The 19,875-nt window shown below is 36.4% G+C and overlaps 1 protein-coding gene across 1 annotated transcript in view; it reads left to right on the top strand.

The window, feature by feature from the left end:
* Window positions 1–19,587, top strand: part of LMNTD1 (lamin tail domain containing 1) — a 38,430-nt gene extending 18,843 nt beyond the window's left edge. The window contains exon 8 of the mRNA XM_005871823.2: window positions 19,396–19,587. Within this exon, the coding sequence (XP_005871885.1) occupies window positions 19,396–19,428 (33 nt within the window). The 3' untranslated portion in view covers window positions 19,429–19,587. The remainder of the gene's footprint in view (window positions 1–19,395) is intronic.
* The last annotated feature ends 288 nt before the right edge of the window (window positions 19,588–19,875 follow it).

The following is a 19,875-nucleotide window of genomic DNA, read 5'->3' as shown; positions in this document are numbered from 1 at the left end:
ATATATATATAAAATAAAATAAAATAAAAAGTGAACAAAGACACTTTCAGGTAAACAAAAACTAAGAGAATTCAACAACAAAGTCACACGAAAGAAATGTTTCAAGCAGAAAGGAAATAACCCTAGAAGGATGCACAGACATACTGGAAGATGCGAAGAGAAATGCAGAGTCAAAGCATAGAAAAGCATAAATGAATATTTACTGTACAAAATAATACTAATATTGTCTTGCAGGTTTTACAATTTATATAGAATTTTACATTCATGACAACCCTAGCCCATCCCGTATAGCTCAGTAGACTAAGCAACCTACCATGCACCAAGTGGTCACTGGTTTGATTCCCAGTTAGGGCACATGCATGTGTTGTGGGCTCAATCCCCAGTACAGGGTATGCAGAAGGTAACCAATCAATGTTTCTCTCCCGTTGATGTTTCTCTCTCCCTCTCCCTTCCTAACAAATCAATAAAAACATATTTAAATTAGTTTCCCAGGGCTACTGTGACAAAGTACCATAAACTTGGTGGCTTAAAACAACAGAAATGTATTGTCTCACATTTCTGGAGACTAGACATCTGGAAAAAAAAAAAGGTGTCAGCAGAGCCACCCCCTCTCTGAAGGTTCTTGCCTATTCCCAGTTTCTAGTAGTTGCCAGCATTGCTTGTTTTTTTGTGGTCTGTAGATGCATCACTATAATTTCTACCTCCATGTTCACCTGGCCTTCTCGTTTGTGTGTTCATATATCCCTCTTTTTATAAGGATGCCAGTCACTGGGTTAGGGCCCACCCTAATTTTATATGATCTCATCTTAACTTGATTACATCTGCAAAGACCCAATTTCCAAATAAAATCACATTTACTGTTCAAGGGGTTGGGACTTCAAAATATATTTGGGGTAGACATAGTTTAACCCATAACAACAGTAATAGCACAAATGTTCAGAGGGGAGTAAATGGAGTTAAAGTACTCTATGTTTCATGACTTTTTCAATAAGTTGTAAAAGTAATCATTTATATTAGACTTTAGTAAAGCAAGGATAATGCATGTTGGAATCTAGGATAGACACTAAAAGAATAGTATACAATTGTCATGTTCATGATATGTATCATACGTTCATTATCATTCAGTATAAAATATATTTTAATTTTCAATATATTCTTCTTTGATACATGGGTTCTTTGGGAATAATATATCCCAAAAAAGTGGGTTTATTTAAGGAATGCAAAGTTGGTTTAAGCTTTGAAAATTAATCAAATTAATCATCTTAGAATAAAAAGGAAAATGATATGACTGTCTCAATAGATACAGAGAAAGCATTTGATAAAATTTAATATCCATCCATAAGGAGAGAACCTTAGAAAATTAGTATTTGAAAGAATTTCCTTAATCTGACAAATAGTATCTACAAAAGTCCTAAAGCAAACTATCATATTTAATGGTCTGTATTGTATATTTTCCCCTTAAAATCCAGATCAAGACAATTCTCCTTATGATGACTTCTGCTCAGCACTGCACTAGAAGTCTGAGTGAAAAAAAGGCAAGAAAATGAATATATAAATATCCCATTACCCCATAATCCAGCAATTCCATTCCCCAGGAATTATATATGACTGAAAAATATGTACATATGCTTACCAAAAGACAAATACAATAATGATCATAGCAACTGTATTTGAAATAGCCAAAAACTAGAAGCAACCAATTGTTTATCAGCAGTATAATGGATAAATTATGATATATTAATACAATCTTTTGAGCAATGAAAATGAATGAACTACTGCTACATGTAGTGACATCAATGGCTCTTATAAGCATAATATTGAGTGAAAGATGCCAAGCAAAAAGAATTGAATATTGTATGTTTCCTTTTATATAAAATTAAAAAGCATACAAAACCATGGTGTTAAAGGTCAGAATAGCAGTTACCTCTGGGAGAGGGAAGGAAGTAGCCTTTGGAGGTTACACAAAAACTGCTTCTAGAACACTGACAGTGTTTCATTTCTTGACCTGAGTGGTGTTTACATGAATCACTGTTTTCATCATGCTGTGTAATTATGACTTGTGATCTTCCCTGCATGTATATTATACTTAAGTAAAAGTTTATTTTTAGAAACTTGATGACAAGAAAAGGAAAATTAGAAAGAGAAGACAGCACAGTGATAGTAATGAGCACTGACAGCTTATACCCTGAAGAGGAAGGAGAAAGAAAACCTAAAAAATATAGGGTGTCCCCTGAAAAATTATACACACTTGAATAACTAATAGTTCTAGATTCTATTTTATTTTGAAAATGAAATAGATTTTAATAAACACTGCCTTTATAATTATCCAACGTGTGTGTATATATTTTTTGGGACACCCTGTAGATCGATGAACTCAAAATGAATATTAGTAATATGAGGCTTATTTAGCAAAGGAGAAAAATAGCCTTACCTGAAATAAGTCTGAGCCTATTGTTATATTGCAGTATATTGGAAATTAATTTTAATAGAGTTCATCATAGCTCAGTTATTTCCAGGGTCCTCTGTGGCAGAAGTGGCTAATTACTGCCCCTAAGTCATTGTTCCTTTAGACACAAGACCCACAGGCCCAGGGACACCTAGACACATGACTGCCAAGAATGAGGCCCGTTTTTCTCAGTCTCTCCTGCAGTTAGGCAGGATTATGTCTACGTTCTGTACAATGGAATGTGAACTGAAATCACGTATATAGCATCTTACCATGCCCTTGGAGTACATGTGCCCCTGTGTCTCCTCTGAACCCCAACAACAGGAGCTGGAGTTGCCATCTTTCAACCCAGAGATGAGGCCATGTGTTGAGGATGAAAATGACATTCTACATGGCCTGTGTTGGCACTTCTCCAGATTGTTAGTGAGAGAGAAATACCCTTGTTTAAGCTGTCATTAAGTTGTGTTTGAACCAGATGGCCCACACAGGGTCACTACCATTTAGTTATACTTAATAGGCTACTGGTTAAAAAGAAAACAAAAATCTCATCCAGGAAGGGCATTTTAAAGTCAGTTAGGTACATTTAAATATAGACTGAATATTGGATATCAATAAGTCATGTTCTTTTCTTAGGTTCGCTGATTGTGTTGTAGTTATATTGGTTGTTCTTAGATTCTTACAGATATCTGTACTTAGTGTCTAGTGGTTTAGTGATATAAGCATAGGTAGATAATATGAATTTGGCAAAATACTAATTCTTGAATCTGGATGATAGGTATACAGATTTGGTTGTATTATTCTTTCATATTTTGTGTATGTTTGAAACTTTTCACAATAAGAATTTAAAAAAATAAAGTTATTACTTTTTTATTTTTAGTTTTTTTGCTAATCCTCACCTGAGGTTATTTTTCCATTGATTTTCAGAGAGTGGAAGGGAGTTGGAGAGACAAAGAGAGAGAGAAACATCAGTGTATGGGAGAGACACATCGATTATTGCCTCTCACACACTCCCCAACTAGGGCCAGGGATGGAGCCTGCATCTGAAGTACATGCCCTTGACCGGGAATCGAACCTGGGACCCTTCAGTCCACAAATAAATGCTCAAACAGGCTAGGGCAAGAAAATTATTTTTGATAGAGTATAGTATGCTCTTGGAGGTACTAGTGCACAGAGCCAAGGCACTGGCCACAGTATGATAGAGGAGCTCTTGGGAAGGATCGATACCTTTCACAAAGCAGATGTGTTTGCATTGTGTTGCCACTATTGTTCCTAGACCTAGAGAGAATGCACTTTCCTTTTGCTGAGATTAGTCTTTTGATAACGTTGTCAGTCTTCTTCTGTAATTCAAGTTAAATGACAGAAACTCGTCTGAAGATAGTATTCTACAGACATTGCTTTAAACTAACACTGGGGTGTGTGCACTGTTTGGTGCACTTATTTGCACATGGTCTAATATACTTTGCTTGTCATCTGTGATCCACAGTGTACCCTGCAGTGAGATTCATTTTAATTGTGGACTCTACTGTTGCTACTGTCTTCCATGCCAATGTCATTATAGTAATGAAAATAATGTTCCTTTGTATTTGAGGGTTGCTGAGCCACACTACAAAAGCCAACCTGTTAGAGAATCAATGAAACTAGAACATAGATAGTATTAGGTAGGAATGAGACATTTAAAATCTCATCAATGTAAACTCTCTCTCAAGGTCACGATTATGGAATTTTACATTAGCGAGACTGTGGTCGGTTCCTCATCACACTTCAATAGAACTGGCTTATCTGTTCCTGGGATCAAAGTATTTTTCCCCCATAAGAACATGTTCCCAATCCATAATGGTAACAAAGGGAAGAAATACAAGTTTGAAATCAATTTTTTATATGTCCTCCATATTATAGTATCTGTTCTGTGTATTGATGGTTCTACCCATATTGCATTATTAAACTTATCAGATTAAGAATTTTGAATATTGTATGTTACATCTTTATGACTGGGTAGATTTTTAGTTAATGTTGTAACTAGAAATTGTATGAATTGATATATAGAAATTTTAAACAAAAATAAAATCTGACTAACCTTAGAAAAGAAAAGGCCAATTACTTGGACCTCTTACAATCAGACTGAATAGAAAATAATGACTTGAAGAAGCACTGCAAATTGCCAGGTGTTTCTGCCCATTATTTTATTATTAAATAATAGCATCCAAAAAATTAGGAACTTTTTTTATAAAGGAAAATTATATTACATCATATATTTAAGGGTAATGATTTTTTTTATTCTGTTGCTTGCTTGCAGAAATTTTAGATTATAATATCTTATATTTCTGAAGACATTTCTTTTGGTAAAGAATAAACAAGTGAAAACCATTGATGTCTTCTTGAAGCTGTAATACAGGTGTCTTTAATGCTCATACAAAGAATTTCAAGATATTAGTCCTTTATGATTGGATCTTTGATTTCAAAACATTTCAACCTTATAAAACAGAAACATTTTAAATCAATTGCCCTTTAGTTATAAAAGATTATAATCTCATTTATAGAAATGCATATGTATATAATTAATGAGCCATTTTGTCACACAAGTAAGAAATGTTGTTCAGGAAGTCAGAGTGCCCACATTAATGTTACCAGGTTTGAATGTCTCAGGCTCAAATAATGCAAGAAGTTGCCATCACCCACCCTCTGATATTGAAACAAACACCACCACTACTACTAATCCTGTCGTTAAATTTCAAGAAATTACAGATGGGAAATTTTATAAATGTTATTAACTTTATAGTACTTTGCTGTAGAACAAGTTTTCAGGGTGTAATTCAAAGCCTTCCTCCTCAGGCTAGTCAGTCTGGAAGGACAAACATAAAATATTTGCAAGGTCTGTTTCATGCCAACAAATTGCTCCAGAAGATGGGAAGTGATGGGCTGGATTTTTCCTATATCTAAGCCACTGCCTGTGGTAAGGGAAGTGTCTTGGTAGCCTACCTATATGCCAGGTCCATAACTTACTATTCAGAAAGTTTACACCATCATGTGCCAAACAGCATCCTGACTCATTGGATTCGGAAACTCAGTAGTGGCTAAGGAATAACTGTGCTAACCAGAAACACTGCATTTTTTGTTCGTCTTCCTTGCAGTTCACGTTCTTACATCCAGCTTCTGGTTAATTGTTTCTTTGTAATCAAATACTGACAGTCCACCTTGATAATTCTTCCTCTGAGTTGCAGAGAAAACGAAAGGATTCGGTATGGCCGAGAAGCTTTTACTGTAGTTGTTTGTTTTGTGTGGTTTTTCCAGAGAAGCTCATTGTTGTCTGTACTTAAGGTATTATTTTGCTTTCTTGTTTTTTATTTTACAGGAATAAAAAAGCATCTCATTTCTGGGGTAGAAGTAATTTGTATTTGGGAACATTTGATGGAGCATTATTTTGGTTTGATACACTAGTCTTCTATGTCGAAATTACATTTAAACTAAGTGACTTTCAATCCTTGCTTAAGTATAACAGAGGTGAGGAGGCCCCATCTCTGTCACCTCATTCATCACCGGGGCGGAGTGGCTAACACGGCAGGCTCAGCAGCATCTGCCCCTGTCTACACACCATCTCGTGCAGCCCTCCCGATGCAGCCCGGTTCCTCTGCCTCCCTCCACTAGCTACTTCATCATTATGGCAGCTGAAAGTGTAGAAAGTAGAAAGCACTAGAGAAATTTTGCTGGTAAAAATTATTCTGCAACTTCAGTTTTTAAAATATACCTTCCTGAAGGATACTTATGTCTTGAAATATGTCATTGTAATAGCTCATTGAAAACTAGGACCTAATAAACAAATAATCCTTGGAAGGTGTTTTTAATCTACTTGGTTTAAGTTACCATTAAATAATGTTCTTTTTAAAAAATTGATTTCAGAGAGGAAGAGAGAACTAGAAACATCAATGATGAGAGAGAATCATTGATTGGCTGCCTCCTGCACATCCCACACCGGGGATCGAGCCTGCAACCCGGGCATGTGCCCTTGGCTGGAATCGAACCCGGGACCCCATCCACCACTTGACCACCATCACCCAGCCTCTACTCCCCCTCCCTCTGGCCATGACCACACTGTTGTCTGTGTCCATTGCCTCTGAATATATGTTCTTTGGCTAATCTCTTCACCTTCTTGCATCCAGCCCCCTCCCCCGCCTCCCACATGCTCCTCCCGTTTGACCTCTGTCAGTCTGTTCCAAGTTTTCATGTCTCTGGTTCTGTTTTGTTCATCAGTTTATGTTGCTTTTGGAGCCAGTTTTTGTCTTCCCTGTTGTATGATAAACTTTCTAAGGCTGCGAAATAAGGAAATGTCACGCCTTTCCTTTTTGCCCTATATTCTCATTCTGTCCTTGTTGATGGATAAGTAAGAGTGCTTGAAATCCAGAGTCCCTTTAAATACTCAAAAGCACAATTCTGCAACTATGCCAATACATTTTAATTCCCATGAGCCACAGATTACTTATAGCATAATAGAAATTATTCTGGTTAGCGAGACTGCAGATGCTCTGTAGTTATGGATCTTTTAAATGGCAATGAAAGGAAAGATTAGGAACTTTGGCTTCTGCTATTTCGTTGATAAATGGCCTTCTAGTGTTTAACTAGTCACTTCCAACATTGCCTCATCATTTTTTTATGATAATATCAACATCTAAGTAATTGAGGAAGATCTCAGTGGCTTTCCATTTTACAAGGGGCGTGTTTAAACTCTTTCCCCAAGAGCTGATGACAAGGTGATTTTTTGGTCAAGGATTCCTTTGGGAGAGTATCCTTCTCTAGTTGACATTTTTTGCTGCCCTAGTCCATGACTGATACATTTTATGTTTTCTTGCTCCTTTTTCTGACTAAGCTTTAGTTCATTCCTTGGTTTAAGAATAAAGCTACAGCCACCTAATCTCTAACTTGTTAGTATCCTAGACTTTGCTGGCACAAATGACTTAATTGTAATGCTCCACACAGCCGACTGATCTTTTAATGGTCCCTACCTACATCTGTGTACCAACCTTTCCGTTTTTCTCAGATTGCTCAGATGTCTAATTTCTTTTGGCTCACCTCTTTCTAGAGTTTTTCCTAATCATCATCATCTATTTTCCGAAGGTCACCTACTTTTTTACAAGTTCACTCTCTCCATTTCTCTAGCATCGTTAGCCTTTAACTTCCAACTTCCTAAAAATGGTTACAAACTCCCCATTCTTCTGAGAAGCTTTTTTCTCAGGCACTTCTTTTTGTTTATTATGTTTTTATTGATTGGAGAGAGAGAGAGAGAGAGAGAGAGAGAGAGAGAGAGAGATCAATTGGCTATCTCCTGTGCACACCCTACTGGGGATCGAGCCTGCAATCCGAGCATGTGCCCTGATTAGGTATTGAACTGGCAACCTCTTGGTGCATGGGACAACATTCAACCGACTGGGCCACACCAGCCAGGGCATCTCAGACACTTCTTAATAGGATATTGGGACTATAAAGGGATTTTTTCCAACCACCTCTTTTTAGAGCAAAAGAAACTGAAGTCTGTAGAGATAAGTTACCAAAATTCACCTAGTAATCAACCACAGAGCCAAAGCAAACCCCAACATCATTTAACTACAAAGAGTTAGAAAATCCAGCCTTGGCCCAACTGATGTAATCTCCCAGAGGTTAGAGTTGTATCTGCACTGGTACCCGTTTCCTCCAGTGTAGCCCTGAACAGGATATAGTTGAAATGTAAAGTACGGTATGTGAAATCTGCCACAGACATTAGCAACCAGCACTTCTGCAATTCAATTACCCTTCACTTTCTGTAATCAGAAGGGAATGTACCAAATACCTAATCTAGATATGAGTTGGAAAGGGGTCGTTTTATTATATACAAAACAAGGATTTTTGTTGTTGTTGGTTTAGGTTGGAAAGATATTTTTAATCCTCTCATTAAGTATTGAGTAATAATTTTGGCAAAGACTTTTAGCTTTTGTTAAAAATTATTACTGCATTATTACTTTGCTTCACTACTGTGGTCACAAATTTGTTCATTGATCCCCTGTGTGGGAGATTTGTTGGTAGGTTTGATTTTTTTTAACCCACCCTGTTTTGAAAAGTTTCAGGCCTCTTGAAATGACTTACTTCTGTCTTCTGAGAGCTTCCATCCCCATCTGGTGGTATCTTTAGGATTGACCATCAATGTGCCCTCCGAATATTTCCTCAGCCTTTACTGGGAGCAAAATCTTACTTCATCTGTCAGGGGACAACTTCTGTATTGCAGTCAGCTCCTGAGTCTGGTGTGTCTGTTCATAGAAAATTGTTCAGAGATTAAGTCATCATTCGGTTCTCATTGGAATTCATGACCATTTGTTGGTAACTTGTAATGCTATGCACTTGTGTAGCATTTCACGGTTTTCACATGATCTTGTTTGAGCCTATGAGGTAGATAAGGCTGACATTATCTCCATTTTATGCTTGAAGACACTAGCTCAGAGATACTCAGTGACTAAACTAAAGTCACTTAGATAGTAAATGGCAGAACTAAGACTAGAATTCTAGGTTCAAGCCAATGCTCTTCCATTCCACTCTGTCCACCAAGCATTGGCATTTGCTTGACTTTGTCTTTATTGCTCCATGCACGACTTGCCTAAAAGGAAGAACACCACACATTTAGAAGTAGGGCTAGAAAAAGGTATGTTTATTGACTCACCAAAAAAAGACCCACTTGGCTACCATGAAATCTTAAGATTACTTCAAACAACAAAATATATTCAGATCCTATTTCCAAAATAGCTAATTTAAGAGAGTGGCAGTCATTGGTACAAAAAAACCCAAAAAACCAAAGTTCAATCTCTGGGGTATTTGACTGCTCCTCACATTTCTGTGCTACGACTGATTAAAACCATGTTGGATTAAAACCACAGTTGGATTCACAGCTCTCATATCTTCTCTCTACTCAGTACCAAAGAATTGTGGGAGCTCTGCTGTGTGAGTAATGCACAGCATAGGTGAGTGCTGCCATGGAATGCTGCAGAAACAGAACTTTCCACAAGTTAGAGTCAGAGAACTCTGGAAAATCCAGGTAGTTTCCCTTTGTGTCTGCTACCGGTCATATGAATTCTCGGGCTTGCAGGAAACAATGATAAATTGAGGATAGGTTATAAAGAGGGAAGAAAGAGCAGGGCAGAATGGGACTTGGAACATATCATCCCCACTATTCTTAAGAGTATGCAATTGCATACTGCTAAGAATGCACCAAAATTGCAAACACCTGATATTAAATTCATAGTCAGTAGAAGTTCATCTACCTAGGAACCACCTTTGTATTGTATTTGGCACTCCTAATAAAGTGCTGAATGCTTTTCCTCTACGATGAGGAACAAGACAAGAATGCCTACTATCACCACTTCTATTCAACATAGAATTGGAAGTCCTACCCACAGCAGTCATACAAGAAAAAGAAATAGAAGGCAACCAAATTAAAAAGGAAGAAGTAAAACTCTCATTATTTGCAATGGCCTAATACTATATATAGAAAACCCTAAAGTTTTTACCAAAAAAACTATTAGAACTAATAAGTGAATTCAATAATGTTGCAGAATACAGAATCAATATGCAGAAATCTGGTGTGTTTCTATAAACCAAAAAAGTATGATCAGAAGGAGAAATTAAGAAAACAATCCCATTTATAATTGTATCAAAAAGAATAAAATATATAGGAATCAATTCAACCAAAGAGGTGAAAGATCTGTACTCTGAAAATGATAGGATATTGAAGAAAGAAATTGAAGAAGATACAAAAAATGGAAGGATAAACTTTGCTCATGGATTGAAAGAATTAATATTTTAAAATGTCCTTACTACCTAAAGCAATATACAAATTCACTTCAAGCTCTAGTAAAATGCCAATGGCATTCTTCTAAAAATTAGAATAACAAATCCTACAATTTAAATGGAACTGCAAAAGACCCTGAATAGCCAAATAAATCTGGAGAAAAAACAAAGTGGGAAGTATCACTCACCTTGATATCAAACTATACTGCAAAGCTACAATATACAGGGTGTCCCCAAAAATGCATACACACTTTAACAGCTGAGAGCTCAATTTTGAAAATAAAAATGTATTTTGATAAATACTGCATTTATAATTATTCAAAATGTGTATACATTTTGGAGGACACCCTGTATATACATATACAATGGAATATTATTCAGCAATAATAATGAAATCTTTCCATTTGTGACAACATGGGTGGACCTAGATGGTATTATGCTAAATGAAATATGACAGACAGAAAAGACAAATACTGTATAATTTTAGTTATATGTGGAATCTAAAAATGAACAAACGAATAAACAAAATAGAAATAGAGCCCTGGCTGATATGGCTCAGTTGGTTGTAGTGTTGTCTTGTACACCAGAAGGTGGCAGATTCGATTCCTGCTCAGGGCACATCATACCCAGGGAAGAGGCAACCAATCGATATTTCTCTCTCACATCAATGTTTCTCTCTCTCTCTCTCTCTCTCTCTCTCTCTCTCAAATAAATTTTTAAAATTTAAAATTAAAAAAAGAAATATGCCCATAGATATAGAGGGTGGCAGGTTTGATTCCCACTCAGGGCACATACCCAGGGAAGAGGCAATCAATCATTATTTCTCTCTCACATCAATCTCTCTCTCTCTCTCTCTCTCTCATCAATTTTAAAATTTTAAATTAAAAAAAATAAATAGATCCATAGATATAGAAAACAAGATGATGTTTGCCAAAGGGGAGACTGGTAGGGAGATGGAAATAAGTTTAAAAAGAAAGAAAGGAAGGGTGTGAACATTTAGAAATTTCCAAAGGGGAGACTGGTAGGGAGATGGAAATAAGTTTAAAAATAAAGAAAGGGTATGAACATTTAGAAATTGGTCATTGAACTGGTTGCCTCAGAACCATATTGATCTTCATATTTAAGACCAGAAATATACATTATGCACAGGAGTCAAAGAGCTCTGCACATCATAAATTACTATTAAAACTGTAACCTAAACAAGTGCACATCTTTCAGAATTGAGTGAGAAGGATTTAAAAAAATTAATAATTCTTTCATCTTGGCAAAAGTTGAGGTATCACAGAAATAATTTTCTCCCTCCTGTTATTGTTCTGCATCTATGAGTATGTTCAAGATTTGCTATTTCCAAGTCTTAGTTTAAGATAAGTGTGGTGGAAAGACTCTGAACTTATCTACTTTATACTGCTATAACAATACAATTTCACCATATTAACAGTGTGCATTATTGTATTGCCATTTTATTTTTTTGTTCAGGACAATGATACCCAAGTATAGAGAACATAAGGATGCCTGACATGTTGCACAGGAGTCAAAGAGCTCTGCACATCATAAATTACCATTAAACCTGTAACCTAATCAAGTGCACATCTTTCAGAATTGAGAAGGATTTTAAAAAATTAATAATTCTTTCATCTTGGCAAAAGTTGAGGTATCACAGAAATAATTTTCTCCCTCCTGTTATTGTTCTGCATCTATGAGTATGTTCAAGATTTGCTATTTCCAAGTCTTAGTTTAAGATAAGTGTGGTGGAAAGACTCTGAACTTATCTACTTTATACTGCTATAACAATACAATTTCACCATATTAACAGTGTGCATTATTGTATTGCCATTTTATTTTTTTGTTCAGGACAATGATACCCAAGTATAGAGAACATAAGGATGCCTGACATGTTGTAGCCAGCCTTCATCACACAGGACAGGAAGCCAGTAGCAAGGAAGAACGTGATTTCTTTTAGAAAACATAATTTACTATAACCATTTCTTAAAGAAGATGATAGACTTTGTAGACAAGGTAAAACATTTTTTTTCAGCTGTTAAAAAGAAAAACATTGGTCAAAAGCAAAACCAACAGTCTTCATTTTATGCACATGAAGTTCCCCAATCAATAATTTCAGTCTTTTATACCCTGCCCAACTGTTGGTCTACAACTTCTGTCATTTCTGCAGATGCACTTTCCAAAAGCACCTGTTTCAGGAATTTTAAATCTTATGGTCTGTGGATTCACTACACTTGGAATCTGTCCCCTTAACACATGGATTAATTTAGTTTCCTGATGACTGGCAATAATAAGTGAAGTTTCTATGGAGTAACTAGTTGGGAGTTTTTAAACCTCAAATCCAGCCAAGATAATATCATCTTTCAGTTTGTGATAGTAGGTACATGGGATTTTCCCCATAGATAGGAAATGAACACCAAAGGGCCATGAATGCTTTAATTAAATAATCTGATAGAGTTCCTTTTTTTAAAAAAAAAAGCATTCTCATTTTTAGCTTACTCTATATCTATAGAAAGTATAGAATTTGAGAAAATAACAAAATATGCTCATTTTTAATGTTGACCCTTACTGAAGTCAGAAGGTATGATTGTTTCAGTTTCTGAGCACAAATCCTCTCTATACCTTGTAACCCTGCCTAATTTAATATAATTTATTTTGAGTTGATATATGTGTATTATATAGCATATGCAAGAAGATGTGGCATATACAGTCTTGAAATGTGAGGAGTGAGAAAAGTGAGGATTTCCCCCCAATATCTGTTTTTAAAAATAAAGAAAAGCAAATTAACCCCAAAATCAACAGTGACCATTGAGTTTTATTTTAATACAAAGAAACACCAAGAGCTAAAGATACTTTATTTTTAAAAATATCATGTGTCAAGAGACTCAAATATATACTTGTATACCAATGTTCATATCAACATTATTCAGAGCAGCCAAACTGTGGTAACAACCCACGTGTTTATCAACAGATGAATGGATTTTTTAAATCTGGTGTATACATATAACAGATTATTCATCCAATAAAAAGTAAAATTCTAATATACGCTACAACATGGATTATTCTTGAAAACATTATACTAAGTGAAATAAGCCAGATACAAAAAAAACACACACACATATTCTATGATTCCATTTCTCTGAGGTATCCAGAATAGGCAAATTTATAGAAATGGGAAGTATAATAGAATTTACTAGGGGCTAGGGGAAGATAGAATAGGGCATCATTGTTTAATCTCTTTTCAGGATGATGAAAAGGTACTGGTTATAGCAAGTGATGATGGTTACACAATATTGTGAATGTACTTAATGCTCCTTAATTGCATACTTAAAAAATAGTTAAAATAATAGGAAAAATCTCAATAACAGCTAATTATTATTTTTGAAATAATAAAAAAGTCATATGCCAGTCCAAAGCACCTGAGAATACATATGTTGCTTGACAAAATAATTTGTCATATACATTCTGGTTTTATATAAAAGGGATTCACATTAATTCCTGCATAATGATGTAGCTTAAATATTTTCTAGTCACCAGGTCACACTGATCACAGTATTTCTCTTCTTTGGACACTTCAGAGTAGACTTGCACATTTTCAAAAAACTGTCAATAACACCTTATGCCACTTTAAACAATTAAGTATGATCTTGGAATCACATGTTGGCTAAATTGTTTAGGCTGTTCTGGCTTTTTCATGGTTACTATAGAAACTGTGTAGTCATGGTGTTGTGAGGAGACTACAAGGGCATCTGAGAGTGTACAATAAAAGTTAACTTATTCAATGGTTTATAATTTCTTCCAGCTGTGTCCATTTGTGATTATCGTGTTCACATTGGGAATATAAACATACAACTGAAAGGGCTCTGTTAACCATAGCCAATAAACAATCTCACCCATGACAGACTTCCCTCCCAACCTCCTTCCCGCAAAGATCTGTAATAGAAACACATGAAGAAGTGGCATGTATGGTTCAGGTGTTTCCAATTAGTTCCCTCATAAGCAGAGGTTTCCTAAATCCAAAACATATTTCAGTTCAAGTCGTGTTCCTTATATTTGAAGATTGTGTAGTTCCAGGAGAATTTCATCTACATATCTATGATTCATTGACACTTCATCAATAACATATTTCCTCTGAGCTCTTCTCCATGATCATTTCCTCTCTGGGTGGTCAAAAATATGGTACACTTCAGTCTTGCTCTGCTTTTGTGAAGCTTGCTCTTAGAAAGTGTGCAACCTTTTGCCCTTGCAAGAAAAAGAGAAATAAATGCTCACTGCTGGGACTTGTAGTAGATTCCTTGTCAGTTAGGTCACCTCAGAGTGTTCTAGCACAATGCCTCCTCTATCTTCCTCCTCAAGGACTGGCAGTCTCTCCAGAATGGCACAGCTGGGGAAAGATAGACCCATCTCTGATGGTATAAATCATTACTTGTGTAAATGGTAATACTCAAGCAAGACTATTGAGGGATTACAAAAAAAGAATGTGGGTTTGGGGCATGTTGTTTTCCTAAGGTTCTGGGAGTGAAAGTTCTAAGATTGATCCTTTGGGCCTCAGCAGCCTTAGAGAGCACTGAGTTTTAGTTTATGGTCCCAGAAATATAACACTTAATTATTGCCCTCTGCAAATTAGCATCAACACTCTTTATAATTACTGTACATGAATTGTGAGGATTGTTTCACAGAGCATTTGAAAAATGAGCGTTGTTAAATAATATTTACTGTTAGGGAAACAAATTCATCTACAGATCGATGAACTCGATGAATTACAGTGCAAAAGAAATCCAAAACTTACCTACTGCTGAATACCCCTCAAAAGAGGTAAACATTTCAAGCAGATTCATATTCTCTCTCTCTCTCTCTCTCTCTCTCTCTCTCTCTCTCTCTCCATCTCTCTCTCTTACACCCACACACATACTTTATGGTTTTGGCAGGAAATAGTAAAAGATACGCGACAGGATAAACATTGTTTTGATGATGTAGTGTTTTTGGTTAATTGTCAATGAGCTTTGCAGAGGAATCCAAATTTTCAGATCAGCATCAGGGCAAGAGTTCTATTATGGGGTAAACTCCTTACTATTATTGGCATTTCACCTCAAGTTCAAGTCTAACCATCTGAATAAATTTAAAATGTGTAATAATTATATGATTTTGTACATAAGAATCATATAAATTGTGACCACTCAATTATCTTTGTTTATGAAAATACTGACTCGAAATATATCTTTATAGATATATTCACAATACATTTATAATTTTTAGAATACATTATATGAGAAAGCAGATACAAGTAGAAATTTTGTTTTATTTTTAGAGGAGTTTTACTTACTATTTTACGTTTCTTAGGCTAAAGACAGTATCAGCATGTTGAATGCCATGAAATTCCTGCTTGTTTATATTTTCCCACAGTATGAGAAAATATAAAGCTTTCGGAATTGCTTGAAGCAACAGTGTCTGTTCTAAATAGGTTGTGTATGCAACTGTATTGTGGTCCTGAGAAAGAGGGTAAAAGTTTTCTTATGAGAGGTCAAAATGATTGCCAAGTAACCAAATTTAGCCTGAATATCTATAGATTGGAAAGGTAGTAATAATAATGTTCTCTGCCTTCTACCTGCATCACCCATCCTATTTTATATTAGTCAACTAATAATTAACTTGAGTTCAGGTCCAGGAGAAACATAGCAACCATGAGCAGAAATATCATAGGAACTGTTTTTTCAAGTCCAGGAACTACAAGAGGTTTGGGGATGAGTGAGGGGTGGGGAAGATATCCGCTATCAACATGGCTCATTCACAGTGCGGGAAAATTGGCGCTGGCTACATGTTTATGTTCACATGGACCTCTCCATAAGGCAGCTTGGGCTCTCTCATGCAAGGTATCTAGGTTCCTACAGCAAGTGGCCTAAGAAACAGGAAACGGAAGCTACTTGTTTTGAAGATCGGGACACAGAAACTGACATAGCATCATCTGCCCTGTTCTATTAGGCAGTTACAGAGCCTAGATCTAAGGGGAGGGAACATAGATTTCTGCTTCTCTATAGGATGCCTGTCAAAGAATGTTATGGGCTTTAAAACACCACCACTATGTGTACATCACCAGGAAAATACATGCTGTTTTTCAACTTGATCTTGTCTTTTAATCTCAACTAGGAATGTCTGTGCCAATCTTGGAAAATAAAGTATATCCCTGAGTTCAGTTGATACACCCATTGAATTCTGATGTTTCAAAGCATCACAACAAAGCTGTGACCTTCTTATCTCTGTTTGGGGTATATTGTGAGTGTAATTAAAGCAAAGGAAAGCTGTTTAAAATATTGCCCTGAAGCAATAATTGGCTTCAGAGCTTATAAATGACCTCTTAATTTCTTGTACCACCTTTCTAGGCCCCTCAACATCTTCCCTCTGCCTTAACTCACTAAAACTTATTGTGGATTCACTGGAGATATATCTTGAAGGGCTTATAATTGTCTGTTTAGTTTATATTTTGCAAACTTATTTTCCCCTGTTGTGCATTTTTAACCACCAAATATTTTTTGAGCATATATTATTATATGCTAAGCACTAGAAATTAAAAAATACATGGTACATTATGGGAGTCCTAGACCAGTGGGAAACATATTTGTAGCAAAATAATCAAGGAAATACTACAATAAAGCCAATACAAAGTCCTGTGGGGTTTTCAGAGAATGAAGAATTCCTGATAGGTGCCATGGGGCTGGTTTTAAGAGAAAAGTTAGGGTGCTTCAGGCAAATGGAGAAAAGAAAGGCTGATCAGTACATGTAGCAACTAAAGGAGAGGCCTGGGTGGTTTGGAGAAACGGTCATTTATAGTGTGAGTTTACACTATTGAATGAAAGAAGGGACAGGAAATGAGGCTTGAACCGTAGACTAGGCCAAACCATGAGCTTTGTGTTCTGGAGCCAAGTACTTGAACTTGCCCTCATATGTTATAGAAGAGAAATAGCAACTCCAGATTCCCCTCTGGAATCTGGCAGTACCTTAACTAGATAGCAAGAGATGGAGATAGAATTTGTTCCACCATAATGTGGTTATTTTTCCAAAAAACCTCAACTTTTCCAAACTTGCTTTATGTAAGACTTGCTTAAGAAAAAAAAACTTCAGTGAGGAAAGAAAAGTAGTATTTCTAACTACACATATAAAGTTACAAAACCTATAAATCATTGGGCAATACATTATTTAATCACATCTAGCTTCAGCTTCCAAGTAAAGGTCTGTTTTTGCTGTCAGCATCAGCCTCTTAAAATTATTACCTTCATCATCCACTGTTAGAACAAAGCATACAATCAAAGAAGAGAGCCATGGTTTATATGATAGGTTCCCCACCCCTTGTTTGAAATTCAATGTTAAGCCAGTATCAATCTGGACAGTGTAATTCACGTTCCCTAATTAATAAATGACATATTCTCCAATCTCCATTATGAAAATATGCTATTGGGAAAGTGCCATGTTCAAGGAGCTTTCTCAGGAAGTGAGGAAGGTATCCTATGAAGGGGAAAGATGAATTGAAAAGTTGAATTATTCTAAACACATGTTACAAAATTTCAGGCAAAAACTTCTTGGGGGCTGGAGAGATATTCCAATTTTAAACAGATTTTTGGAAAATGTACTAATAAGATTGATCACTATGCTTTTGAAACCTGTCCCACTAGTTTTGCCAAAGTGACTATCTGCACCACCGAGCTCACGTTACTTATTGCTCAAGATCCCACAATGACTCTTACTCCCTATAGTTTGAAATCTAAACTGAATTCTAAGGAGTCTTCTGGTTGATATCTGATCACAGTATGTCTCCTACATTTCTACAATTACTGCCTCAGTCAGTATCTTATTTTTATGTAAATTGTCAATTTCCTAAATGTTCCTAAGGACTTCTACCCCCATCATGGAAAAGACCTCATCTTTCCCAATGTCTCTGTGGATTGTGGATTGTCACTAATGACCTGCTGAATTCTCCAGGGGCCATTCTTGTCTTGCCTTCTTCGTGTACTGTCCTTTCTCCGTATTACATTACCACCTAGAATTCCTCCACAACCTAATGCACAAGGCTGTAAGTGTCTTAAGTGTCCAGCACACATTGCCTTGAAGCAATAGAGAGGATTTATTTTTTTAATATATTTTATTGATTTTTTACAGAGAGGAAGGGAGAGGGATAGAGAGTTAGAAACATCAATGAGAGAGAAACATCGATCAGCCGCCTCCTGCACACCCCCTACTGGGGATGCACCCACAACCAAGGTACAAGCCCTTGACCAGAATCAAACCTGGGACCCTTCAGTCCGCAGGCCGACGTTCTATCCACTGAGCCAAACTGGTTAGGGCATGGATTTATGTCCTTTAGTCTACAGCATAGCAAGTAACTTAGAATTGAACATATGACACCTCTGTCTTGAAGTCTTTTAGGCATTCTCAACTCTGGGAATTTCTCAAGGACTTTTCCCTCACAAAAGGCATGTAGCCCCATCAATCTTCCTTCTTAGCCCTATTTCTTTTGCTTCATAGTCCAGTTCTGACTCTCCACTCAACCCACCACCACCACATTTGATCTTCTGGTTACTTCTTTTATGCAAAGTTCATCTTTCTAGATTTTTTTTTTTGTTAGAGTGAATCTTCCAAAGGGAACACTGATTTTAGATTTATTAAGTAACATCTTCTGCACAATACATTGTATCCATTGGCGTCTTCTCTAACCAGCATTTGACTTTATCAGTATAAAATGCTGAAATGTTATTTGGTCATGTTCCCTAATAGTCTCACATAGAAATTATTTTGATAGAAAGAAGAGGAAGAAAGTTATTGAGCACCTACCTTGTACCAGCCACTGAACTAGATACTTTAAGTTTTCATTTTATCCTCAGGCAACATTGGGCCCCCAACACCAGCCCGCAGCTAGAGTTCAGTCACAGTTGCTCCATCCAAATCCAGCCAAGTGCTCTAGGGTTCACCTTGGGCATCGGTCGATTTCACACTCACAAAGGCATGCAACTTTGCCTTAGGTACTCTGGAGTAATGCTGGTCAAAAATTAATCTCTGGAACAGTTGTGTTGTATCACCTGGGAGCTTCTTAGAAATCCATCACCTTAGCATCCATTCTATACCTGCTGAACTAGAATCCACAGTTTTAATTCTATCCCTAGGTGGTTAGTAAGCACATCGAAGAGAAGCACTAGTCTAGAGAACTCAGGATGTCACCGAACCCCAGCAGCTTCACAAGTACTTGCTGATGAAGGTCTGTGTTCAACTAGGACTGCTGGCTCAGCACGAGAGGGTGTGGACGACACTGTATCCCCAGAAGAAACGGCATAGCTTGATGCTGCAAAAGTAAAGAGAAAGGAAAGGCTTTAGTTCTGAATTTAAGTTACTTGCCAAAACTTAGAAAGTGATTTTCTGTTTGTAGTGTCCTCTCATACTCCCATAATATAAGGTTTCCTTTTGCCAAACTTATTTGTAAGCTCTTCACTTGTGACTTTTATGAATTTATTCACTTCATCTACATAATAGATTCATTACTTTTCTTCATTGGCAACTAAAGAATATACACCTTGTTAAGATTTGTAATTGCAAGTGTTTCGGAAATGATGTCCTTGAAGGAGGTATTATGGTTTAAACTTGACTTA

This window comes from Myotis brandtii, unplaced genomic scaffold, assembly GCF_000412655.1.
Source record: "Myotis brandtii unplaced genomic scaffold, ASM41265v1 scaffold358, whole genome shotgun sequence".
Taxonomy (NCBI): domain Eukaryota; kingdom Metazoa; phylum Chordata; class Mammalia; order Chiroptera; family Vespertilionidae; genus Myotis; species Myotis brandtii.
The sequence above is the reverse complement of the archived record's forward strand: the minus strand, read 5'-3'. Positions and strand labels throughout refer to the sequence as shown.